The 26,901-nt window shown below is 40.6% G+C and overlaps 1 protein-coding gene across 6 annotated transcripts in view; it reads right to left on the bottom strand.

The window, feature by feature from the left end:
• Window positions 1-26,901, bottom strand: part of wdr27 (WD repeat domain 27) — a 491,161-nt gene that overhangs the window by 244,035 nt on the left and 220,225 nt on the right. For all 6 annotated transcript variants that reach the window (XR_011961786.1, XM_072580377.1, XM_072580375.1 and 3 more), the window contains one exon: window positions 7,201-7,303. Coding sequence is in view for 5 of the 6 variants with exons in the window: in XM_072580377.1 (XP_072436478.1) it covers window positions 7,201-7,303 (103 nt within the window). In the remaining variant the exon portion in view is untranslated. The remainder of the gene's footprint in view (window positions 1-7,200; window positions 7,304-26,901) is intronic.

Below are 26,901 nucleotides of genomic sequence, written 5' to 3' on the forward strand. Positions count from 1 at the left end.
CACTCTCCTAGCCTGTCCATGTTCTTCTGTGGCTTCTCAGCCTCCTCAACACTACCTGTCCCTCCACCTATCTTTGTGTCATCTGTAAACCTTGCAACAATGCCCTCAGTTCCTTTGTCCAGATCTTTAATGCATAACTTAAGTAGTTGCGATCTCAACACAGACGTCTGTGGAACTCCACTAGCCACTTGCTAACATCTTGAAAAAATCTCCTCTATGCTCAATCTTTGCCTTCTGCCAGTCAGCCAATCTCTACCCATGCCAGTCACCTGCCCCTAACACCATTGGCTCTTCTCATATTTGACAACCTCCTGTGCAGCATTTTATCAAAGTCCTTCTGGAAATCCAAATAAATGATGTTCACTAGCGCTCCTTTGTCTAAGTTGTTCATCAGCTCTTCAACAATTCTAACACATTTGTCAGGCGTGACCTCCCCTTGACGAAGCTGTGCTGACAGCCCTATTTTGCCACGCACTTCCAAGTACTCCACAATCTCCTCCTTAATAATGGACTCTGAAATCTGGCTAACTACTCAAGGTCAGATTAGCAAGCCTGTGAATCCCTGTCTCCTGTGTTCCTCCCTTCTTAAGCAGAGGTGTTACAGTCACCATTTTTCAGTCCTCTGTTGGACTCCAGTGATTCCTGAAAGATCCCCATCTATTCCTCCACAATCTCTTCAGCTTTCTCCTCTAGAACTCTGGGGTGTAGTCTATCTGGTCTGGGTAATTTATCCACCTTCAGACCTTTCAGCTTCTCCAGCACCTTCACCTTAGTGATGGCTACTCCACTCATATCTGCCTCCTGACTCTCTTGAAGTTCCGATATGCTGCTGGCGTCTTTCACTTTGAAAACTGATGCAAATTACTTATTCCATTCCTCTGCCATTTTTTTGTTCCCCTTAATCCTTCTCCAGCCTCATTTCCAGTGGTTCAATATCCATTCTTGCCTCTCTATTCCATTTTATGTCCCTAAAATAACACTTGCAATGCTCTTTTACATCAGTAGCCAGTTTACTATCATATTTTATTTTCTTCTCCCTTTTTCTTAGTTGGCTTCTGCTGGTTTTCAAAAGCTTTCCACTAATCTTCACTACATTGTAAGCTTTTTCTTTTGCTTTTATGCTGTCCTTGACATCCCTTATCAGCCATGGTTGCCTCATCTTCTGCTGTGCCTTCTGAATTATCCAAAAAAACTCCTGCCATTGATGATCCACTGTCTTCCCTGCTAGGCTCCCCTTCTAATCAACTATGGCCAGCTTCTCCCTCATGTCTTTGGAGTTACCTTTACTCAATTGTAATACCATTACATCTGATTCAAGCTTCGCTCTCTCAAACTGAAGGTGAATTTTATTATATTATGGTTACTAGTCCTGAGTGGTTTCTTTATCTTATGCTACCTAATCAAATCTGCCTCATTACATATCACCAAATCCAGAATTGTTTGTCCCTGAAAGGGTTCTACCACAAGCTGCTCCAAAAAACCATCTTGTAGACATTCCAAAAATTCCTTTGAGCTTAGACAAAGGGTCAATTAGACTCGAAACGTCAGCTCTTTTCTCTCCTTAAGATGCTGCCAGACCTGCTGAGATTTTCCAGCATTTTCTCTTTTGGCCACAAATTCCTAGTCTTGAGCTTTGCGACCAACCTCATTTTTCCAGTTCATCTGCATGCTGAAGTCTCCCATGATTATTGTAATAGTGCCTTTCTTTTATCTCCTGATTTATCCTCTTCCCTATATCCTGACTGCTGCTAGGAACCCTGTACATAACTCCATCAGGGTCTTTTTTCCTTCTCTGTTCCTCAACTCCAATTTCTGATCATTTATTGTTACCAATTTGATTTCATTTCTTACAAACAAGGCAACCCCATTCCCTCTGTCCATCTGTCTGTCCTATCTATAGGATGCAAATCCTTGGATTTAATTTCCCTGCCCTGATCCCTCTGTGATGCCCAAACCATTATACCTATCAATTTCAATCTGCACTACAAGCTCAAATACCTTGTTTACTGCACGTATTCATGTACAACACCTCTGTCCTTCATTCACTGCCCTGTTCTCACAATTGTCCCCTTTATTTGCTGTGCCTGAAATTAGATTTCTGATGCTTTCCATACTCTCTGTCCTAATACTTCTTCTGGAATTTTTAACGTCACCTGAGCAACCCCCCCCCCCCCCCCCCCACAACAACTTGTAACTAGTTTAAAGTTCTTGTGATCTTGATTTACTCGATTTGCACCATCAGTTCATCCACCTTATTCTGAAAACTTTGTGCATTAAAATACAAAGCCTTTAAGCTTGCTGTCTTATTGAGTTTCCCTAGACTTTTTTTGATTCTTTAGCAAAATATGATATTCATACATTCTGTCCCATATTCTGTCCCTTTCTTTCATTTTCTGATAACAATCAATCCCATCACTAACCAGCAATCCTGTCTTTTCCTTTACCTTTGACATTATAGTTTTCTACACAACTGAACCCACTCCCCCACCAACATCCTTCTTTACAATAAAGAATGCAGGTGGTGGTAAAAATCAACAGGCCTAGCAGCATTGATAGGAATAAAGCAGAGTTAACATTTTGAGTCTGGTGACTGTTCATCAGAACTGTTAGCAGCTCTGAGCTGGGAAAAAGTGGTATTTATGCTGAAAACAGAATTGGGGAGGTGGCTGGGGTAAGGGAAGAGATGAGTTTTATCCTACTTGCTAACAGTTCTGATGAAGAATCTCCAGACTTAAAATGCTAAATCAGTTTTCTTGCCATAGATGCTGCCAGAGCTGCTACGTTTTACCAGAAACTTCTGTTTTTGTTTTCCACCTCACCCTCCAACTATTTAGTTTAAAGCCTGAGTGTAGCCCTAGTAATGTGATTCACCAGGAATCTGCTCAGCATGATTCAGGTGGAGCCCCATCCCATTTCAACAGCTCCCTTCTTTCCTCATTTCTTCCACACTATTCTTTCAGCCACGCCTTTATCTTCTTAATCTTTTTTACCTTGTGCCAATTAGCTCACGGCTCAGGTTGTAATCAGGACATTATCTTTTTGATTTTACTGTTTAATATAGCCCCTAGCATTATGATTATGATGTGGTAAGCATCACAGAGACTTGGTTATAGGGGGGTCAGGCCTGGCAGTTAAACCTCCAAGGATTTTCAACTTATCGAAAAGACAGGGAGGTTGGCAGAGGGGGTGAGGTTGCCTTGTTAGTTAAGAACAATATTAAATCTATGGCACTGAATGACATAGCGTCGGATGATGTGGAGTCTGTGTGGGTGGAATTGAGGAACCACAATGGCAAAAAAACCATAATTGGAGTTGTGAAGAGACCTCCGAACAGTGGTCGGGAGCAGGGCCACAACATGTACCGGGATATAGAGAAGGCATGTCAGAAAGGCAAGGTCACGGTGATCATGGGAGACTTCAATATGCAGGTGGACTGGGTAAATAATGTTGCCAGTGGATCCAAAGAAAGGGAATTCATGGAATGCTTACAGGATGGCTTTTTGGAACAGCTTGTGATGGAGCCCACAAGGGAGCAGGCTATTCTGGACCTAGTGCTTTGCAATGAACCAGACTTTATAAAAGATCTTAAAGTAAGGGAACCCTTAGGAAGCAGCGATCATAATATGGTAGAGTTCAGTCTGGAGTTTGAAAGAGAGAAGGCAAAATCAGATGTAATGGTGTTACAGTTAAATAAAGGTAATTATGAGGGCATGAGAGAGGAACTGACAAAAATAGACTGGAAGCAGAGGCTAGCAGGGAAGACAGTAGAGCAAAAATGGCAGGAGTTTGTGGATATAATTAAGGACACTGTACAGAGGTTCATCCCCAAGAAAAGAAAGATTATCCAGGGAGGGATTAGACAGTCATGGCTGATAAGGAAGTCAGGAAATGTATTAAAGAAAAAGAGAGATCCTATAAAGTGGCCAAGAGCAGTGGGAAATCAGAAGATTGGGAAGGCTACAAAAACAGAGGATAACAAAGAGAGTAATAAGAAAGGAGAGGATCAAATATGAAGGTAGGCTAGCCAGTAATATTAGAAACGATAGTAAAAGTTTCTTTCAATACATAGGAAACAAATAACAGACAAAAGTAGACATTGGGCCACTTCAAACTGATGCTGGAAGCCTAGTGATGGGAGATAAGGAAATAGCAGGAGAACTTAACAAGTACTTTGCGTCAGTTTTCACAGTGGAAGACAAGAGTAATATCCCATCAATTAAAGGGAGTCAGGAGGCTGAGTTGAGTATGGTTGTCATTACAAAAGAGATAGTGCTAGAAAAGCTAAAAAGTCTTAAAATTGATAAATCTCCTGGCCCCGATGGGATACATCCTAGAGTTCTGAGAGAGGTGGCTGAGGAAATAGCGGAGGCATTGGTTGAGATCTTTCAAGAGTCACTGGAGTCACGGAAAGTCCCGGATGATTGGAAGATCGCTGTTGTAACCCCATTGTTCAAGAAAGGATCAAGACAAAAGATGGAAAATTATAAGCCAATTAGCCTAACCTCGGTTGTTGGTAAAATTCTAGAATCCATCATTAAGGATGAGGTTTCTAAATTCTTAGAAGAGCAGAGTCTGATTAGAACAAGCCAACATGGATTTACTAAGGGGAGGTCATGCCTGACAAACCTGTTGGTATTCTTTGAAGAGGTGACAAGTAGGTTAGACCAGGGAAACCCAGTGGATGTGGTCTATCTAGACTTCCAAAAGGCCTTTGACAAGGTGCCACACGGGAGGCTGCTGAGCAAGGTGAGGGCCCATGGTGTTCGAGGTGAGCTACTGGGATGGATTGAGGATTGGCTGTCTGACAGAAGGCAGAGAGTTGGGATAAAAGGTTCTTTTTCAGAATGGCAGCCAGTGACGAGCAGTGTCCCGCAGGGTTCAGTGTTGGGGCCACAGCTGTTCGCATTATATATTAATGATCTGGATGAAGGGACTGGGGGCATTCTAGCGAAGTTTGCCAATGATACGAAGATAGGTGGACAGGCAGGTAGTACTGAGGAAGTGGGGAGGCTGCAGAAGGATCTAGACAGTTTGGGAGAGTGGTCCAGGAAATGGCTGATGGAATTCAACGTGAACAAATGCGAGGTCTTGCACTTTGGCAAAAAGAATAAAAGCACAGACTACTTTCGAAACGGTGAGAAAATTTGTAAAGCCAAAGTACAAAGGGATCTGGGAGTGCTAGTCGAGGATTCTCTAAAGGTCAACATGCAGGTTGAGTCTGTGATTAAGAAAGCGAATGCAATGTTGTCACTTATCTCAAGAGGGTTGGAATATAAAAACACCATTGTGCTACTGAGACTTTATAAAGCTCTGGTTAGGCCCCATTTGGAGTACTGTGTCCAGTTTTGGTCCCCACACCTCAGGAAGGACATACTGGCACTGGAACGTGTCCAGCGGAGATTCACACGGATGATCCCTGGAATGGTAGGCCTAACATATGAGGAACGGCTGAGGATCCTGGGATTGTATTCATTGGAGTTTAGAAGATTAAGGGGAGACTTAATAGAGACGTACAAGATAATACATGGCTTGGAAAGGGTGGATGCTAGGAAATTGTTTCCGTTAGGTGAGGAGACTAGGACCCGTGGACACAGCCTTAGAATTAGAGGGGGTAAATTCAGAACAGAAATGCGGAGACATTTCTTCAGCCAGAGAGTGGTGGGCCTGTGGAATTCATTGCCGCAGAGTGCAGTGGAGGCCGGGACGCTAAATGTCTTCAAGGCAGAGATTGATAGATTCTTGTTGTCTCGGGGAATTAAGGGCTACGGGGAGAATGCGGGTAAGTGGAGTTGAAGTGCCCAGCAGCCATGATTGAATGGCGGAGTGGACTCGATGGGCAGAATGGCCTTACTTCCACTCCTATGTCTTATGGTCTTATAGTCTTATAGCAGCTCATAATCCCTAAGGAGAACCTCTTTCCACCCATATTGTTGGTACCGCTATTGGTCACAACAACTGAATCTTCCCCCTCCCACTTCAAGTTCCTTTACAACCCAAATGAGATATCCTGAACCAAGCGACCAGGCAACAAACTTTTGCCAGAGAGAACAGTGTCTATTTCCCTAACTATGCTATCTCCTTTCTCCACCCCCCAACTCAATCATGGCTCCATGATGCTATGGTCAATTTTCTCATCTTTTAAGGGGTGTGACTGCTTCCTTAAGCACAACATCCAGGTAACTCCCCCCTCACTGATGGTCACAGTGTTCAAAGCTCATACTCTAGTTCATCGATTCTGAGTCAGACTTCCTCAAGCAACCAATATTTGCTATTGATGTTCATAGAGCCCACTATGAACCACAGTGGGCTCCACCAGCTCCCACATCATGCAGGTATAATGCATCGTTTACATCAGAGTGGTGCTGAAAAAGCACAGCAGGTCAGGCAGCATCCGAGGAGCAGGAAATTCGAAGTTTCGGGCAAAAGCCCTTCCTAAGGAATGGTCCTGATGAAGGGCTTTTGCCCGAAACTTCGATTTTCCTGCTCCTTGGATGCTGCCTGACCTGCTGTGTTTTTCCAGCACCACTCTGATCTAAATTCTGGTTTCCAGTATCTGCAGTCCTCACTTTTGCCTAGGTATAATGCATTGCCTGGCCCTGCATCTCTATTTTATTTGTTTTTTTCTTAGTTTGCTTTTAAAATTTTGTTAAATATTGCTCCTATTTACCTTCAATCGAAGATAGTCAAATTCGCAGCTATTACCAAGCAATGAACTTATGGTTTTCCTATGATGTCTCATTTTGTTTTATGCAGGGCCCCCACTACTGGGCTTCAATTTAATCTGTTTATAAAAAAAACTTTAAAAATATGAACCAACAGAAAGCAAGCAAAAAGCAACTCTTCCCCTCTGCACCAAATCCCCTTGCTGTCTCCAAAGTTCTCAAACTATATACTCACTCGAGTTCTGTCTGGCTCTGGATGAGAGCTCTCCTTGCTGACTGTGCAAAGCTTACTGATCACTTTCCCATTCAACTATGTTTGCAGATACAATAGGAAAAGTGTTTTTTAGTTTTTAATAACTGTTGCCAGTAACATTATATGACATCAAAATTGACCTTGACTTGTTATGCTATGTGAAAGGGGCAATACAAAATGTCAAGTTTTGTTTCATGTGTAAGTACAATTCTCTAGCTAATGATGGACATAATTGCAATAAGCAACCTGCAGATACAGTGTAATGATGGTTAAGTGTTTACTTACACACTTGTCCTCAGATCCTGTGACCAAGAATCTCCCACAGGGACTCAGAGCAATCTTGCATGGATGGCAGCGATTGTGATGTCCTTCATATCGACGCACAGTCCTGAAAAAACATCACTCACTGTCAATAGAGTTCTCTAGTTTTGGCAAATATTTAAGTCCAGATTACATTTACTCTCTTAATCTGTTGGGAACTGATTTTCTCCTTAATTAGAACATCAAGCTCTGCATGCAAAGCAATTATTATAAAAGTTGAGAAGTGAATTCTTGCCTAGGGTATACTAATCTGAAATACCTGATCTCGCCTGATCTCAGAAGCTAAGCAGACTCAAGCCTCGTTAATATCTGGATGGGAGATTGCCTGGAATATCAGGTGCAGGAGGTTTTAAGAAAGTGCTGTAGCTCATCTGATAGCACTCTGGCCTCTGAACTAGAAGATTGTAGGTTCAAGTCCAACTTAACATTGAAGGGCCTCTTGTAGTTAAGTCCCACATGTGCCAGAGGTTGATTTTTAAAAAATGGTTTAACTTTTAAAAAGTGGATTTTACAGCTCAGCAGGCTTTTGTTTCTCCTGTAGATACTTGGGAACTTCTTTGACGAGGAAGTGGCACCACCTCAACTCCTTCTAATAGGTTCACAGTCTAAATGGAAGCTCTTACTTTTTAAAATGCTCCTCTTCATTTTTCAAAATACTCATAAATGCTGGAGTGTAAAAGGCTGCATTTTCCCAGCACTATTGAGATTCTGTTGGAATGAGGTTCAGGACTGGAAAAATAGAGGGGAGTTACATCATATTCTTAGGAGACCATCGCAGTTAAAGGCTGCAAGTAGGGTCAACAAAGTGGTCATTGTGGGTGGTTAGCCAATTAGGGCAATTATTCTTCAATTAGAGGTCAATATGCACAGTTGAACAACCACCACCATCACCCTCACCATCCCTTCCATAGTGTGTAGGACTCAAGATCATTCGGGAGCCGTGTCATCATTCAGGATGACAAGCTGTGTGACCACCAGAGCCGAAGATCCATACCTCAATGACAGGGTTACAAGGATGATGAGCTATAACCATGTCCATCACTAATACTGCAGCTACATTCCACCCCACCCCCCACACAGCCCAGAAGGCCTTCAGCTGTTTATTTTAAGACTTCAACATAGCCAACATGGTGGGTGTCTTAACATTGAGATTTACTCCTACTTTCCTGCCTGTATCGACAGAGCCTATCACTCCTAGTCAAGATGGAATTTGCGATGACTTCTGAAGAAGTCATATCAGATTCAAATCATTCATTCTTTTTCTCTTTCCACTGATACTGCCAGACCTATGAATATTTTCTAGCATTTTCTGTGTTTCTGGAATTTATGAAGCTATATAAAGGAATTCTTCGATGCAGATTGAAATATCACAAATATGTAATCTAAGTATTGGAAGTATGCTTATATATGTTATTAATAAATTCCATTCTTCACTTACAATTTACCATTGAAATGAAGAAATCAAATGAGATTCCCTTCCTCAATGTATTAGTTGAGAATTTTGAGTTTGAGTTTGATTCATTGTTGTTACGTGAACAGGTATAGTGAAAAGTGTTGCTTTGCATGTTGTACAGACAGATCACACCATACAAGGTGCAGCAGGATAGCAGAACAGAGAGCAGAACACAGTGTTACAGCCACAGAGAAGGTCTAGACAGAGAGAGAGAGAGAGAGAGAGAGAGAGAGATCAACATTAACATTTGAGAGGTCCATTCAAAAGTCAGATAGCAGCGGGGAAGAAGCTGCTCTTGAATCAGTTTGTACATGTGTTCAAACATTTATATCTTCGGCCTGAAGGAAAAGGGTGGAAGAGAATATTTGGAAAATGGGCTATTAACTAAGATCTCCTGAAAGCCTACATTCACTGGCCAAAATTCACCCTGGGATTTCTATAAGATCAATCTTATTGGCAACCTCTTATTGGTGAATCGGGCTGTATCCACTTACTCACTGCATAAGCTTGATGATGAGACATGGCATATCAAAACTATTCTTTGTGATAACGGATACACTTAATTCACTCATTACTTGTTATCGATCACATATATTCATGAAAGACATATGTCCACCATTTTTGGCTCTGAGCAGTGGACAGTCTACCTCAGATTATGCAGGAAGTGGAAGGGATCTTAACAATATGAACAACAGCTGGAGAACTGTCTCATGCTGCTATTATGCAGTAAATCCACAAATGGTTTTCTCCAATAACAGAATGTTGCCATCAAGCCTAAATGGTGTTTTGCTTACCACAAGAATGAGTAATGTGACGTACGAGTTTCAGTGCCAGTGTGATGCCAAATATGTATGTACAGCCCAATGACTGGCAGATTATATCAAACAACATGTCACCTTGACCATGCTGGCTCATGCTCAACAACCTCTCACTAACAAGCCTCAGAAAAGTATATCCACTATAATGTGTGATCCTGCAATTGGAAATCATTTCTCAAATAACCCGGACTGTACAAAGAGTTTTACGAGAAAGGTCATCAGTCAGGCTCACAGTGTGATGCATTTGTGTGAGCTAGAAGCGAATACTTAAATACTCAGGACCTAGAATGTAAGCAAAAGGAATTTGTTCATCTATTGCATCTCTTATAAAAGAAAATCGTCATGGAGGCAGCCAACCTCATCTATCAAGGAAGAACATCGTATTATTTACTGATACAGCTCGGGAAATATTTTTTGGCCCTTTTGGGGTCTTATTGGAAGCATTGAAACAAATCTTTTCCATCTCAAAGTCAGTCTTGTCCCACATTCTGCATATAACTACAAAAAGCATTTCATTTCAGGAGGCTATTACAGAATTTATAAAGAAAGTGAGAGCTTTTAATAAGCTCAAAAAAACAGATGTCAAAGATGAAGGGGAAAATCTAGTTGTGGAGTCTGAAACAATTACTGAATAAATATTTAGCAGCAGTTTCTAGTAAGCATGAGAATTAAGGTGTACTATGAAGAAATTGATAATATTATATGGAAAGGAATTGTTTCTGTAAAAATGAACAAAATAAAGAAACATCAGGGACTGACAGCATGCACCAGAGACCACTGACGAAGAGATATTACAGACGCCAACTAAGTTTTTCAATCATCCTCGCAAGTTATATATTAAATAAGGTCTTGGTATTGAGTAGCCAATTAATATTTATATTTAAGGAAGGATTAAAGGTTAACCTTATTAACATAACATGAATTTTGTGTGGCCTCTGGGCTGGAAATTGAATTTAGACCCATATATTGCTGATATAGGGGATGTGCTAGATTTGTGCATGAATATGTTGAGGGCCTGAGGCCCCCTTGACACTGGTCTTTGGTCTTCATCGGCACACTGGACATCAAGAGCAATTTTGTTGTCTCTAGGAGGAACCATGAATTGGGTTAGCCACCTCCCAGCTGCCTTCATATTTGAATCTTGGGGAAAGGCTGGGGTGCCAAAAGGGATGGTGGGGAGCGTTTGGAATGCATGGGTGAACTGGCAGAGCCCAGCCATTGGGAAGGTAAATTAGGAATGACATGGAAAGTGGGGTTGAAAGGGAGGAAGGGTCCCAATCGGGAGGAATTAGTGATGGAAGGAGGTCAGGACGGAAACGTGCAAGAGTCAGTCAGGGTGCAGAAGCAACCATCACAGAGCTGAGTGGGAAGTAGTTACTGAAGTGCAGTCCTCTAGGCTCCATAGTAAAGTCAGCATATTTCAAAAAGTTACGTTTTTAGTGGTAGCCTTTGTGACCTGTGGTACCTATGGTACTCAAATATATATATTTTTAATTTCTGCATAATTTTCATATTCATTAACTGTCATGAAGTTATTGAATATGTTCAATGGTACAGACTATTTAACTTACAAGCTGAGCTCTAGCATTTAAGCCTTCATTTGTGAAGTAATACAATTTTAATTGTGCTTATATTACTTAGTTTCCTAAGTTAGTATATACTTCCATGTCAGCTAAGCATGTGGATGTACACAAAGGCACATACAGTTTTATTGGTATTTCTGGTGTCTTCACTGAGTTTTTTATTTCTCACAGGACTACATTCACTCACTCAGTAACCTACATCCAGGTGTCTTCTCAACAACATTTTCTTTTAAAAGTTTCATGGAATGTGTGAACTGCAAGTCACACTAGCTTCTGAAGGATGAATACTCACCCTTAAACAGGGATTTGCTGAGATTGTTCAGTGACTCTGTCAAGGAATTATGTACACTAAAGGCAAGGCCAATGTTTTTTGCCCATCCCTAACTGCCCTTGAAATTAGCATTGCTTCTTTTTTGGAATCACACGTAGGCAGAACCAAGCGAGGATATCAGATTCCCTTGCTGGATGAGTTTTTACAACGATCGTTGACAGTTGCATGATCACCACAACTGAGATTAGCTTTCAATCTGGTTTTATTAATTAACTGACTTTAAATTGTACCAGATGCCGTGTTGAGACTTTTACTGCTGACTGCAGAGAATTAGCCTGGCCCCCTGGATTACTAGTCAGGTGACATTACAACGATGTCATTGTCTAGACCACATACCTTTGCTATGCCCATGTAAAAACACTCCAAGACATATAGAGTCATAGAGATGTACAGCACGGAAACAGATCCTTCGGCCCAACCCATCCATGCTGACCAGATATCCCAACCCAACTTAGTCCCATACCCGTATGAAGCTATAAATCTTTAATGCATGTTATTGCTCCAAACCAGTTGCTCCCTTTCATTGAGGGAGAAAAGGGGCAACTTCTCCTTGAGGGTGAGCATTGGTCCTTCAGGTTTTGCTGACTCATAGCCAAACAGCTGGCAGATGTGCTCCTCCAATGTACATTTTCCATGTGCAGGAAATCTGTTGAAATAAATTAGCAGGACAACATTTCGATAAACTGAATCCCATTGCTGCCAACGGTGACTTGCCTTGCAACATGTAAGATAGCAGTCTCAAACTTGCCAGATTCTGGAGCTTGTGGCTTAGCAGTCCTTCAGCATGATGTTCTCCTCAGGATTAAGGTTTGCGGTACTATCATTAGCGAGGAAACAGTCCAGGCATGGATTTGTTCACTTTCAGTTAAAAATATTTATGTCCATGCAGTGTCTCTCAGAAATGGCTCAAGTTACTTTACATATAATTAACTAGTTTAAACTGTGGTTGTTATGTAGGAAAATTCGGGGATTAAAAGAAAGCGTTTCAGCTTTTATCATGCTGTCTTGGATGTCATGCTGAGTTTGACATCCTACATTCCTTTTCCCAACATGATAGCTCTTATTGTAGGTCTTAAAATGACAAAACACTACTGGGGAAAAGTCAAAATTTTCAATCACCTATTTTAGCATCAGTCTTGGCAAAGAACTGCAACAAGCCATTCCTTGCCAACGTTAACGATTACCTTGAGCCAACTGGTTAATATTTCTCTTATCCAACCAAAGACTTTAACCATTTCCTTCCTCTGAGTGTTTTTTGGTAGGGCAAGGAGGCAGTCATCAAATCCACTCCAGCCAGATCAGGGGTCAAACTTCATGCTGTTGCACCAATCTGATCCAAACTGGTCATCTAACTAAGAGAGCTAACCAGCCCCACTAAGGACTCTGAGTTGGTGTGACAACACATACTTTTATGTGCATGCTGTAGTCGAAGCAATGGACAGTTTCGGTAGAGGCTCCAATTTCTTTTCATCACATGGCCAATCAGGAATCTTGTCTGCTTTTACCACCCACCATCAGCACATGTTGGAAGGATTTACAAGTTGATACTCAGCCTATGTGGCTACATTCAGAATGCACTTTCTTCAGCCATTAAGTGCCAGAGTTAGACTTGACACTGACATGCTACCACACCCCACAAGAGCTCTTCTTAACCACATTAAAGATGGAAATTCATTTAGGACCATTTTCTGAAATACACATCAGTCAGGAAGCCCAAAGTCAGATAAACTTTTCGGATCCATCCTAATATTCCTTTCCGATGCTCTGTATAAAACTTTGATAATACTTTCTTCAGAGGTTTTACTTCTTAAAAAGGCACAATATAAATTCTTGTATTGTTGTTAGGAAATGCATTCAGGGCAATAGTGTTAGCTCATCAGTTAATCAATCATCAATCAAGGAGCAAAAGACATTTTACAGAAAACATAGAAATCCATAAGTAAGTCCAGTCCAATGGGAAGAAAAATTAGATGATAGTTGTGCCTAATGAGATCATATAAATTTAGTGCTGATGACTGCTCTGATATACAGTGCACAACTCAAACAGCTCTGCACTCAGCTGAAAGACTCATTCTGATGATTTGAGTAATTCTTTTAGAATGATAAATTTAGAAAACTGAAGAGATTAGAATAATATTTAGAAACAAAAAATTGAGGATTCTGAATTTTTGTAAGAAGACTGAAAATTGCTCTGCTAACATTGTTCTAAATAATGCAAACAAACCTATCTGGATGCAAACGTGTACCAATATGTAGGTTGTAAGGCTGACAACAAAGAATGTTAAAGCAGCTGTTTTATGTTTGTCAATAATAGCAACAAGCACATAAATAAATCCTTTGGGCTTCTTGGAACTGCTGGAAGAATCAGAGTTCAATGTTAATTTGTTCTGACTATGTTAAAACTGTACAGAACTGAACTGCTTTAGTGACTGCTTTTATATATGCATGTAAAGATTTTTATGAACAAGGTATATTTTTCAAATTAAAAAAAATATAAATAAATTCTATGTGTCTTTAAGTTATACGGTGCAAAACTATCATGTGAGAGTTTTCATGGGTTAAGAAATTACATTGCCCACTATCTTAACAGAATGATGAACATAGAAACATAGAAAATAGGAACAGGAGTAGGCCATTCAGCCTTGTGAGCCCGTGCCACCATTCAATATGATCCTGACTGATCATGCAATCTCAGTCTCCCATTCCCACTTCCGCTCCATACCCCTTGGTCCCTTTAGCTGCAAGGGCCATGTCCAGCTCCCTCTCAAATATATCTAATGAACTGGCCCCAACATCCTCCTGTGGGAGAGATTCCACAGGTTCACCACTCTCCGAGTGAAGAAATTCTTCCACATCTCAGTCCTGAATGACTTACCCTTATTCTTAGACTGTGAACCTGTAAATAAAACAACAGGTTTTCACACAATCACAAAATATCAAGTGATTAGGTACTAAAAATGTAAATAAATGACTGGCATTTATATAGCTTTTTAAAAAAATAACTAGGTGTGTCCTAAAAGCACACTTTAGTTCACAGCTTCCTTTCAAAGCTTATATTGATATTCAGGTTACCTAGACCAGTCACTAAATATATTCAAATTGAAATGATTAACAATTCTATTTTGTTTGCCATGTCTTAAAATATGCATGTTACAAAACCATAACATGATTGTCTTTGATATGCTAAGAATTCCAGACTAACAATATAGCAATTTGAATGATCAATGGGTTTGCTGTGCCTGAGAACTTATGCAATGGTGTGGGTGGAAAAGTCCCAGTGAAAATGAAATTCATATTCCCACTGTCGTTACACGGCATACTTGAATCATTGGTATCCTGCAATCTCTTTGTTAACTTAAAAAAAGATAAACTACAAAAAGCTCACTGGAAACATAATTTATGTAAAATAAATAAAATCTGTTGTGACCACAAGTCAAATACAATGCACTGTACCACTCAAGAGAAGGCTCATAAATCAGCTGCAGCAGTTAGCTTTAGTTCTGGAGACATGTGTCATATCCACCCATGGGCCAATATGCATATTCCATGCAATGACCTTTCACAGAAAACAGAGCTGTTTTAAACAGGATCAGGAGCTATTTTATATATTGTATACCTTATTTATTGCAACTTCAGCTTTGATCTGCCAAGGAGTCTATAATTTCGAACAACACTTACAGGACTGCTGGTAAGGTCACCAGGAGGATAAATTGTTTATCCAACAATGTGACAGTCAAACTGTGGCAGACTGACTCAAACATCCATTATCCAAGAAGAAAGCATCACGATTTCCGTTAGGTTTTGGTCCCTTTGGGATAAAATTCTCGATTGATCTTTGAAAAGATTTAAGTCATGCTTCTGCGATGATTCAGTCTGTGCACAGCTGAGTTACAAATTCTGAACAATCTTAGATAGTCTATAGTTCCAAAGAAGGCATGTCGTACACAAAAATGTTAACTCTCTTTCTCTCTCCAGAGATGCTGCCAGGCTTGCTGAATATTTCCAGCACTTTCTGTTTTTATTTCAAGCCATCAACATCAGCACTATCTTGCTTTCACTGAAAAATCTTGCATCCAGTTTCTGGTCTGCTCTAAATTAGCTGGGACTACAGTTGGCTCAGTACCGCTGACTAGAATAAGACAGTCGGCCAGCAAGCTCTTCCACATGTGTGGGAATTGGATGAGGGAAGGATCGAGATTAGCTTTGATGTCTCCATAAAGGTGAGGAAATTGTATCTGTGCTAAAACCCAATGTCTAGGACGACAAATGCATAATGGGCATTTAAGCAACTGACCAATGGGCTGCTATTTGTATGACTGAAAAGCAGCAGAACTCAATTACTTCAAGAAAGGAGCAGGGAAGAACATGAGAAAAAAGATCAGTATTTAGGTGAACTGAGGAAGGGTCACTGGACCTGAAATGTTAACTGATTTCTCTTCACAGACGCTGCCAGATCTGCTAAGCTATTCCAGCAACTTTTGTTTTTGTTTCTGATTTACAGCATCCGCAGTTCTTTCGGTTTTCATCATTTAGTTATCTCCTTTTTAAGTCTCATTAGTTAACTATTAACTATTGTAATTTTCCTAAGAAAAGAGGTAACAGTGCAGTGACCGTTTCATTAGAGAAATCCCTTCTGGGCATAGATTATTTATATTCTCCTTCTTGACTGTAATCTAGACAAGGTGAAAAGCTCACATGCCTCCGCTCCTTAGAGCCAAGAAAGTCAAAGGATATAGGCTCATCATAATGAATGAGTAATGGTTGATATCCAGCATATTCTGGCTATGCTGTCTGTATGATTTGAATGTAGATCTATGAGAAGCTGACTCCAGTAGTATCAACTGCTTACAATAAAGTGAAAAGTGCATGGAAAATTCCCTACCACATTGGTTTGGCTTTGCAGCCTCACATGAAGATGGAAATGACAATTTCATATATCCTTTCTGTAGGCGGTTTTCTTTCATTTACTTATGGGATGTGCAAGTCACTGGCTAGGCTAGCATTTATTGTCCATCCTAAGTTGTGGTTAAGGAAGCAATACCAAGCTGCCTTCTTGAACTACTAAAGTCCATTTTCTGTAGGTAAACCCACGATGGCATTTGGAATAGAGTTCCTAGATTTTGACCCAGTGACACGGAAGGAACAGTGACATATTTCCAAGTCAGGACAGTGAGTGGTTTGGAGGAAAAATTGGATTTGAATTTGAAATTGAATTTGAATTAGCTTTATTGTCACATGTACTCAAATGAGTATAGTGAGAAATAAAAATGTCACCACTTATAGTTCCATCTCAGGTAGAGTACCAAGGTATAATCCTTAGTTACAGAGTAGAGAAATGAGGAAAAGCAAGGTTACATTACAGCTATACAGCGTATAACCATACATCAGAAAATACAAGAAGCGAAGTTAAAAAGAAAAACAGTGGTCTGACTGCTGGCTGCCGTCATGCTCTGTGTTGAGCCACTGCTGACCCTGCTCTGGCCACTGGTTGCTGATGTCCCCACTCTGCCCCGGCATTTCTGCTGACCCCACTTCAGAGGCTGGGAGTCAGAGGACGGGGCTGGGTTTCCGAGACCAAAAGAAGAGAGGGAAGGGAGGAAAGAGGGAGAAAAAAAGAAAAAGAATGGGCATATTTCATTCTTGTACAAGAAACAGAAATCTTCCATCTTAGATCATGCTCTTAAGCTGTCTGCATGAATCTGTTTATACTCTGTATAAACAGGCCTTAGGATTGCACTGTTGATGACCCAGAGATCATAGATCAGTACAGCACAGGAACAGGCCCTTCAGCCCACTATGTGCCAACCATGATGCCATTTTAAACAAATCTCACGTGTCTGCACATGATCTGTATCCCCCTATTTCCTGCCTGTTCATATGTCTGTTTAAATGCTTCTTAACAGTTGTTATCATATCTGCTTCAACCAGCTCCCCTGGCAGCATGTTCCAAGTGCTGACCACCTTCTGTGTAAAAAGTGCTAACTCCATCTGCACTCATCCTTAAGTTCTTCCAACTGCATGTATGTCCCTGCACTGGATGTTTTGGAATGTTTGCATTATTAGTTGTACTGCGCAGATAGTGTCAAAATCTTTGAAATTAATCCTTAAGTATGCACATACAATTATTGATAATAATCTTGCTATATCCACAAAGGAGCAAACAGTCTGGTAACCTCAAGCAGAAAAAACAAAACACCAAATACAAGAGCCTACTGAATCGCGTGCTATGAACACCAGCTTCTGCAAGGCAAGGAGGAACACCAAGTTCAAGTGAACCACAGCTAACAGCATCAAAAGAAGTTGTTTCATTCTTTGAAATCTGCAAGGCCTGGCGCTCAGTAAGAACCCACGAAACGGGTAGAAGTAAAATGAGTCATTGTTTCCTAGCAATGCTACAATGATTTCTTGCCAAGCCTGCCCACAGCAACACTGGCTTGAGAACAGTTTTTTTTTTCAGAACTGTAACAACAGTCACTTGACATTAAAAACAGCTTCATGTCAGACAATGACAACTTACATCTTCGATTCTAAAATCCAACCTGTTTAGAAATAATAGTCGGAGAGATTAGCAATGAATTCATTGAAATTAGCAGATCTGCAAATTGTCCTGCCAAGCTTTCTTTATTCTTCTTTCTGATGTGAAGACACAATTTATTTGAAATACTTATTTGTGACATTTTCTATTCCAGTCGATGGCTTGGTAATTGGTTGGGAGATAGGGGCTAGAAAGTAGGAATAAAGGGATTATTCTTTGCTTAGTGGAGATATGATGAAAGATGTTCCCCAGGGTTTGTACTAGATTCTCAGCTTTTCACCACATACCTCAATGACTTCAATTAACAAATAGAGAGTTATATATCCCAGTTCGTTAATATCACTGTCAGTGGGCACATGGCATTGCACTGGAAGTTATGGAGGTAGAATGACTGACTCCCAGGATGTAATTTGCAGATAACATAATTAGTGGAGGAACTGTAGTCATTATTGCAACTTGTTCTATGCTGAAGTAACAGAAGCTACAACAATTGAATTATAGCGCAGTTAATTCCTCTCAACAAATTTAAAAGTAGATAAATGGACCATTGTCAAAATTTCAAATAAAGGGTTTCTAACAATAATCAGATAAATATTAATCTAAACCCGGATGCAGTTTGTGAAAACAGATGTCAATTTCTTGATCTTAGCTGGAGGAGATCAATCATTTACCAGAATGAGAGAAAGGAGGAAACTCTAACAAAGGTTTATTGGAATTGAATTTTACATCCCACATCCTTCGGAATGGGTTGCAGGTAGAAGACTCCATGGCTACCACCTGCTGCGCTGCAAGTTTACCATTGGTAGGGAAAGTATTGAGAGGCCTGTCTGCCTATGTGTCAATTGAGGACTTTAAGTGGTTTCTTACGGACCTGATTACTGCCACTGCAGTTTAACCACGCCAAGCATCTTTCAACCTGGCATCTTTCACTGTGATGACTGATTGCAGGTAAGGTAGCAATTTAACAGGTGCTCTGGGTCCATTGGAGCTTCCACTTGCCAAGGTATTCCCTCTAGAACACATGGCATGTTTATCCCAAGTTCCCTAACCCCTGTCTTCTAGCCTGACCTCGCTAAAACCTCCCTGACAACTTATCTTTAACTACAGGTCCATGGCTCTGTTGTAGTTTCTGGTTAAAACACTCCACCAGTTGGAAATGGTCTGAGTGTTCCCATATATTTGGCCTCGAAATATATAAGAGGTTTTTAAGGAGATAGATGTCTTGAAATTTATTAACACTACTTAATGGCTATAAAATCTCAGACTTACACATAGTCTGGGTTCTGTGCTTAATACTGTTACTGAAACTACTACATCAAGAATGTCTACTGAAGTTGAGGGAGGTACCTTTATATGTGGTCTCACCTAACTGTCTTAAAAACTTGCCTGCCTGGTTTGGAATGCATATAATAATATAACAGGCTCCTTGTATCAGTTTCAACTCAGTTAGTAGTATGCTTGCTTCTGAGTCAGGAGATTATGCATTCAAGTCCTGATGTAAGACTTAGGGGACACTTGAGGCTCTGTGGTAGTATCCCTATCTCTGGACCAGAAGGTTGGAGTTCAAATCCCACGTGCTCCAGAGCTATGTCATAACAGGTTGATTAAAAATATCTACAGTGTGTTCCTTTCCATTTGGGACTGGATGCAGTCCCAGCATGGCAACAGCTTCCAAAGATGGTTCTGAAATTAGAGATCTGCCGCCCATTTAAATGGTTAGCCGCGCTCAGAAGTAGAACTTCCTATACAGGAAGGATAGGCAGGCAGAAACACAGAAGATCCATTTTGAACCATTTAAAAGTGTGACTTCCAGGGATGCATCAGTAAATCTAGCTCATGATAGTTTGTTATACTGCTTTCAGCAGATGGAAACTGTAAAGCATGTTGGAACCTCCTAACATCATGAAAGGTCCTACAAACCTACTTTTGTCTTTTGTAAACCTTTCAATATTTTGGAACTGACATTAATCCTCCAGTTACACTCGAATCTCTTCACGGGCAGTTGTGGAACACACTTGCAGATATGGAACATTTTTCAATAATCTTTAAACATATGATGGTAATTCAGAAAAGGCTACTTCCACAAATAGGAATATTGAATTATGCAAAGTCCTGTGGTTGCAATAGGTTAAAGCTGATCCATTTATTTTACCACAACCTCTTGATTTTCCATAACGTTTAAGGATTAAGAAAGACACTAACAGTCAGTTTAACATCCCAGTACTACTGTTTGCTATGTATTTAATCGATCTACAATGGCTTCGCCAAAATCTAAACTTTTTACATATTTGTATGACACATGGGTTAGATTTTAACTTGGGCCATCTGGTGCATTCAGGGCATAAGTAAGTCATAAATAATTTACTGTCTCATTCACGCAGACGTTTTCACAGGCCTTCTACTGAAATATCTGTTTCAGATTGTAGGATCTTTTAATATAAGAGACTGCCCTTTTACTTTGAGGTCTTATGATGCAGGTGAGACACCAGTCATCTCCTTACAATGAAATACTGTTCATGTGCCATATGTACTCCATGATAACAAATACTTGTAAGCTCTGCTTAATTTAAGATAATTTTGGATTTGTAGCATAAATATCAATTGAGCTCTACTATATCATGAATAGCCCAAGAAACCTATTCGTGACATGACTTTGATGATCTAAACACAAATCTTTCACTTGGAGGTCCAGAAAGAAACAACTGGATTTTCAGTTTCTACAGCTTGTCTTAGAGGTGTTTTCAAACTAATATATATTTCTACTTTTCCTTTTGGTCTCATTTCTCTCTGTTCATCCAGTCTTTCTTTCTACTTTTTGTCATTTACATAAATGATTTGGATGCGAGCATAAGAGGTACAATTAGTAAGTTTGCAGATGACACCAAAATTGGAGGTGTGGTGGACAGTGAAAAAGGTTACCTCAGATTACAACAGATGGGCCATTGGGCTGAGAAGTGGCAGATGGAGTTTAATTCAGATAAATGCGAGATGCTGCATTTTGGGAAAGTAAATCTTAGCAGGACTTACATACTTATTGATAAGGTCCTAGAGAGTGTTGCAGAACAAAGAGACCTTGGAGTGCAGGTTCATAGCTCCTTGAAAGTGGAGTTGCAGGTAGATAGGATCGTGAAGAAGGCTTATGGTATGCTTTTCTTTATTGGTCAGAGTATTAAGTACAGGAGTTGGGAGGTCATATTGCGGCTGTACAGGACATTGGTTAGGCCACTGTTGGAATATTGCGTGCAATTCTGGTCTTCTTCCGATCAGAAAGATGTTGTGAAACTTGGAAGGGTTCAAAAAGATTTACAAGGATGTTGCCAGGGTTGAGGGATTTGAGTTATGGGGAGAGACTGAACAGGCTGGGGCTGTTTTCCCTGGAGCATCAGAGGCTGAGGGGTGACCTTATAGAGGTTTACAAAATTATGAGGGGCATAGATAGGGTAAATAGACAAAGTCTTTTCCCTGGGGTGGGGAAGTCCAGAACTAGAGGCATAGGTTTAGGGTGAGAGGGAAAAGATTTAAAAGGGACCTAAGGGGCAACTTTTTCACACAGAGGGTGGTACAAGTATGGAATGAGCTGCCAGAGGAAGTGGTGGAGGCTGGCACAATTGCAACATTTAAGAGGCATTTGAATGGGTGTATGAATAGGAATGGTTTGGAGGGATATGGGCCGGGTGCTGGCAAGTGGGGCTAGATTGGGTTGGGATATCTGGTCGGCATGGATGAGTTGGACCAAAGGGTCTGTTTCCGTGCTGTACATCTCTATGAGTCTATGACTCTATGAATCTCATTCTGTCCAGTATCTAATTCAACTCTAATTAACATTCCCTTTTTTGGGGGCTGTTTTGCTTTCAAGCCTTAAATCTCACTTTCAAGAGATAGACTGTTTGTCTAGTTGTTCAACAAAACCTCAGATGCTTCATTGCCTGTGGTACAATGTGAACAGCTCGCACATCCAGTAACTTGAGGGGCAAAAATGCTTTCAAGCTAATAGGCGAGGGGAGAAAAATCTACGCAATGGGACACACCGCAAGATGCCCTGCTCTCGCAAATTCTGGGCCATAACTTGAAGATTGATTGGAGATGTTAGGATTGTTTTCCTCAGAGAAAAGAAGGCAGAAGAAATTTAAGGGGTTTGAGCAGAGTGGACAGGGAGCCACTGTTCTCACTCAGGAAGAGATTGAAAATAAGAGGGTATAAGTATATGGACTCATAAAAGTGGCATGAATGTTCTTTTTTAAGCAACAAATGATTGGGATCTGGAAAACAGGTCTGTGGAGAAAGATTCTGTTTCAGCATTGTAAAATGAATCTGAAAAGGAAGGATGAAGGTTTTAGAGAGAGCAGGAGAATGGCTTTAGGTGAATTGCTCATTTGGAGGGTATAGTGTTGTGAACCATTTGGACCTTGCTGACTATGAGATCCTTGATTGGGGTTGTTAACCTGGGCCAATCAGGAAGCCCTGGCTGACCATTAGAAGCAGGGGATTAATCCCTGCCCTCCCCTTCACTTTTTTGATCACGCAGCATTGCCCTTTGAGAAGGGCACTGCTTGTCACTGGCCACTCAGGTGTTTCCTTTCTTCCTGGTGGGGGACATTGAATAAAGATTGGTGCACCTTGTGTGTTTCACTGTGTCTCACACCCGCACACACATAACATGGGTGCTGGGGACAAAATAAGCACTACCGCAGTTAGACAGTAGTGTGGGGGTAATTAAAAAAAAGAACAGGTGTGTCAGAGGTTCTATTCACTCTGAGAGCTGGAACAAAAAAAGAAAATGAGCAGGGGATTAATCTCTGCCCTTCCCTTCACTTTTTTGATCACGCACCATTGCCCTCTGAGGAGGGCACTGCTTGTCACTGACCTCTCAGGCGTTTCCCTTCTTCCTGGTGGTGGGAATTGAATAAAGATTTGTACATCTTGCGTCTCTCACTGTGTCTCACACCAGCGCACACACAATATGGGTCCTGGGGAAAATATAAGCACCCCCGCTGTTAGGTGGTAGTGTGGGGGTAGAAAAATAAAGAAAAGTAAGAAAAAAAAAGAAAAAATATAAGCAGGGGATTACTCCCTGCCTTCCCCTCCACGTTTTGATCACGCAGCATTGCCCTTTGATGAGACGGGCACTGTTTGTTACTGGCCACTTGGGTGTTTCCTTTCTTCCTGGTGATGGAATATAAATAAAGGTTTTGCACAATTGTTGTTCTTCACTGTGTCCAAAATCTGCACACACACGACATGGGTGCTGGGGAAAGATAAGCACCACCGCTGTTAGGTGGTAGTGTGGGGACATTAAAAAAAAAGAGAAAAAAATATAAGCAGAGGATTTAGAATCTTCTCAATTTAAGGGACAAAAAAAAATAAGCAGGGGATTGTGCACAGTTTTGCATTTGTTTGGACTGTCTTGTTTGTGTTTGTTACTGTTAGCTCTTTAAATGAAAGTGGGATTTGAGGTTTGCCCTTCTTTTCCGTGATAACTGAACAGTGGGCTTTGGGATTTATCCTTGCTGCCCCTTTCCTGTAAACAGTGTTTTTTTGTGAACTGTTGTTTTTTGTTTATTGTTAATTGTGTGTTTTTAATTTGTACAGGTTTATAAAATATGAAAAAAGCATGGGATTGTGCACCGTTTTTCATTTGATTGGACTGTCTTGTCCGTGTTTGTTACTGGTTCCTTTTTGATGACTAAAGGTGGGATTTGTGGTTTGCTCTCATTTCCCCATTAACTGAATGGTTTGGGGTTTGGTCTTGCTGTCTCTGCTGCTTTTTGTTCATTGTCAACTGTTTATATTTTGGACAGTTTCATAAAATATGAAAAAAAAGGGGTTCCCAAGGTCCCATACCTCTCACGGGAGCCTTTGCCCCACAAGTTGAGCTGCCTCAGGGGTTTTAGTTTTGTACTCGAGCGATGTAAAACGGTGGGCCCTGTATCATCTGCTGCTGCATTCCGTCCACCTCTTCTTCCTCATCCACTGCCCGGACACACCTTGGCATGCCCATTTACAACCTGCCAGTGGGAATCCCCAGTGGACAGCTCTCTATGCTCGTCCGCTCCACCTGATCTTCCACTTTTCTTCTTTGTCTTCTCTTTTCTTCCTGGCAGTGTTTTTTTTTCATTCTTCTCTCACGGCTTCTGATAATTCCTGGCTTCCAGCAATGACTACCAGCCTGGCGCAGCAGCCTTCCAGCATGGTGTGGCGACCTCTCAGCCTCCCGGTGTGGTGACCTCCCAGCCACCCGGCATGGCGTGGAGATCTCCTAGTCTGGTGCAGCAGCCTCCTCCTGCAGAGGCCTCCCAGTGTAGTGACCTCTTTGCCTACTGTAGTGACCGCCCCTTGTGGCATCCTCAGCCTGGCATGGTAGGCTGAAGCAATATCCCAAACTCATAATCCACAAGGTGAAGCCTAGTGCTGTCTGGAGCCAAGGCCCGATGAGGATCAGAAGCTAAGTGCAAGCATGGTCTATTTATTTCTGTAATGCTGGGCATTTTATTTCTCTACCATTGAAGACCTTGTAACTGAAGAAGCTGTGCCCAGGTACCTTTGTACCTAAGTTGGCGCTGTAAGTGGTGACGTATAAACTTTTCACTGTTAAAGATCACACAACACCAGGTTATAGTCCAACAGGTTTAATTGGAAACACTAGCTTTCAGAGCGTTGCTCCTTCATCAGGTGGTTGTGGAGTATTAGATTGTAAGACACAGAATTTATAGCAATCATTTACAGTGTAATGCAACTGAAATTATATATTGAAAAAGACCTGGATTGTTTGTTAAGTCTCCCATCTTTTAGAATGGCCATGTTGGTTTCAGTTCTTTCGTATGTAAATCATAACACTTTTTAAAAAAGTTACATTCTCAAGTGCACATTTTAAAAAAGTATTGCAATTTACATATGAAAGTACCGAAACCAACATGGTCATTCTAAAAGTTGAGAGACTTAACAAACAATCCAGGTCTTTTTCAATATGTAATTTCAGATACATCACACTGTAAACTTTTGTTATAAATTCAGTGTCTTACAATCTTATTCTCCACAACCATCTGATGAAGGAGCAACGCTCCAAAAACTAGGGCTTCCAAATAAACATGCTGGACTATAATCTGGTGTTGTGTGATTTTCAACCTGGTCCACCCCAGTCCAACACCGGCATCTCCAAATCATTGACAATAAAGACTAATTCTAATTTCCTCATTGCTGAAAAGGTATCGATCGGCTATGTCACTTCTGAGTTGCTGTTATTTTTACTGTGAAGTATTCCAATGAGTTTTCCAGAAAGTATTGGTGTAAAGTTGGCACTGGAGGATCAGAGACCACAACAGTTCAACTTATGAAATTTTCTGCCAATATTTCCGTTACAGTAAATTCCAGACCAATCAGTGATCAAATCTTTAGTTCCAATAACAACAGCCATTCTGCATATCTAATTATATTTTAAATACAAGTCTAGTCATGTTAAACAATGATAGACATATCATAGGAACAATTTTAAGTTTAATGTTATTTTGAGGGTCAGCCAAATAAAACTGTATTGAAACTCTAAGTAGACAGCTTGAATGCATTTCAAAAAGTTCAATGAAATATTCTAATTGGGTATTACTGCAGTTAGGAAGGGTGTTTGATAGAAATCAGCTGTAAAAATCTCCAGTAACCAGTTTCAATTGACACTAGCATTAAAACCACAAGGTCAACAGATTTTTTGCATGCAATAGCAGTTTTGAAGAATGTTGGAAGTCTAATGGAGGGACTTGGTGTGAGAAGTCACAAAAGAAAAGCTTGGCACACTTTGTGAACTTCATCTGAACCCCAACATATGTTATATACTAAACCTCAATTAGTGTATTTGATTGTGAGGATTCTCCCTTCTCAAACAACTTTCTGTTGCATTAGAAACCTGTGAGATCAAGCACAGTTGACACATGGTTGCTAAGGCAAGGATGAATAGAACCTAGTTTTAGAGTCATAGATACCTACAGCACAGAGAAAGCCCCTTCGGTCTATCGCATTCGTGCACACCATTCTAATCCCATTTTCCAGCACTTGGCCCATAGCCTTGGCATTGCAAGTACACATCTAAATACTTCTTAAATGGTATGAGGTTTCTTCCCCTACTACCCTTACAAGCAATGAGGCCCAGATAAATCTCTGGATTAAAATATTTTTCCTCACATCCCTTCTAAAACATCTGCCTCTTCCCTTAAATCTGGTCATTGATCCCTCCATCAAGAGAAAAAGCTTCTTCCTGTCTACCTTTTCTATGTATCTCATTATTTTACACATCTCCACCACGTCCCTCTTGACCATTGCATTGACATGGGTGGATCAGTATAAAATGTTGGTTCGGCCACAGATAAAGTATTCTGTGCTTTCTGGAATCCATATTATACGAGAATATTGCCTGGTCTGTAGAGTTTCAGTTATGAAGACAGATGGAACAGATTGGAGTTGTTTTCCTTCAAGCAAAGACATGACACAACGTGGTAGAAGGGAAAAATATTCACAACACTTAAGACGTATTTAGACGTACACATGCGATGCCAAGGCATACAAGAGCTGGAAAATGGTATTAAAATAGTTAGGTGCTTGTTTTTCACCAGCACATTCACGATGGACCGAAGGGGCTTTCTCTAAACTGTGGTTATCTATGACTCTAAAACTAGTTCTATTCATCCTTGCCTTAGCAATAATGTGTCAACTATGTTTGATCCACAGGTTTCTAAAGCAGCAGAACTTTGTTTGAGGAGGGAGAATCCTCACTAACAAAAACACCACGAATCACAGTATATAACTTATGTTGGAGTTCACATTAAGTTAGTATGTCGCAGATTAGGAATGATAAATGCAAGTTTTAGTAAATAAATGTTGAATAAACTCTATGGCATTCCTCAATTTAACAGAGACAATTGATTAAATTTGAATTAAAATAATAAGCAAAGATTAGTCAGACA

Source organism: Chiloscyllium punctatum, chromosome 11 (assembly GCF_047496795.1).
Source record: "Chiloscyllium punctatum isolate Juve2018m chromosome 11, sChiPun1.3, whole genome shotgun sequence".
Classification (NCBI taxonomy): Eukaryota; Metazoa; Chordata; class Chondrichthyes; order Orectolobiformes; family Hemiscylliidae; genus Chiloscyllium; species Chiloscyllium punctatum.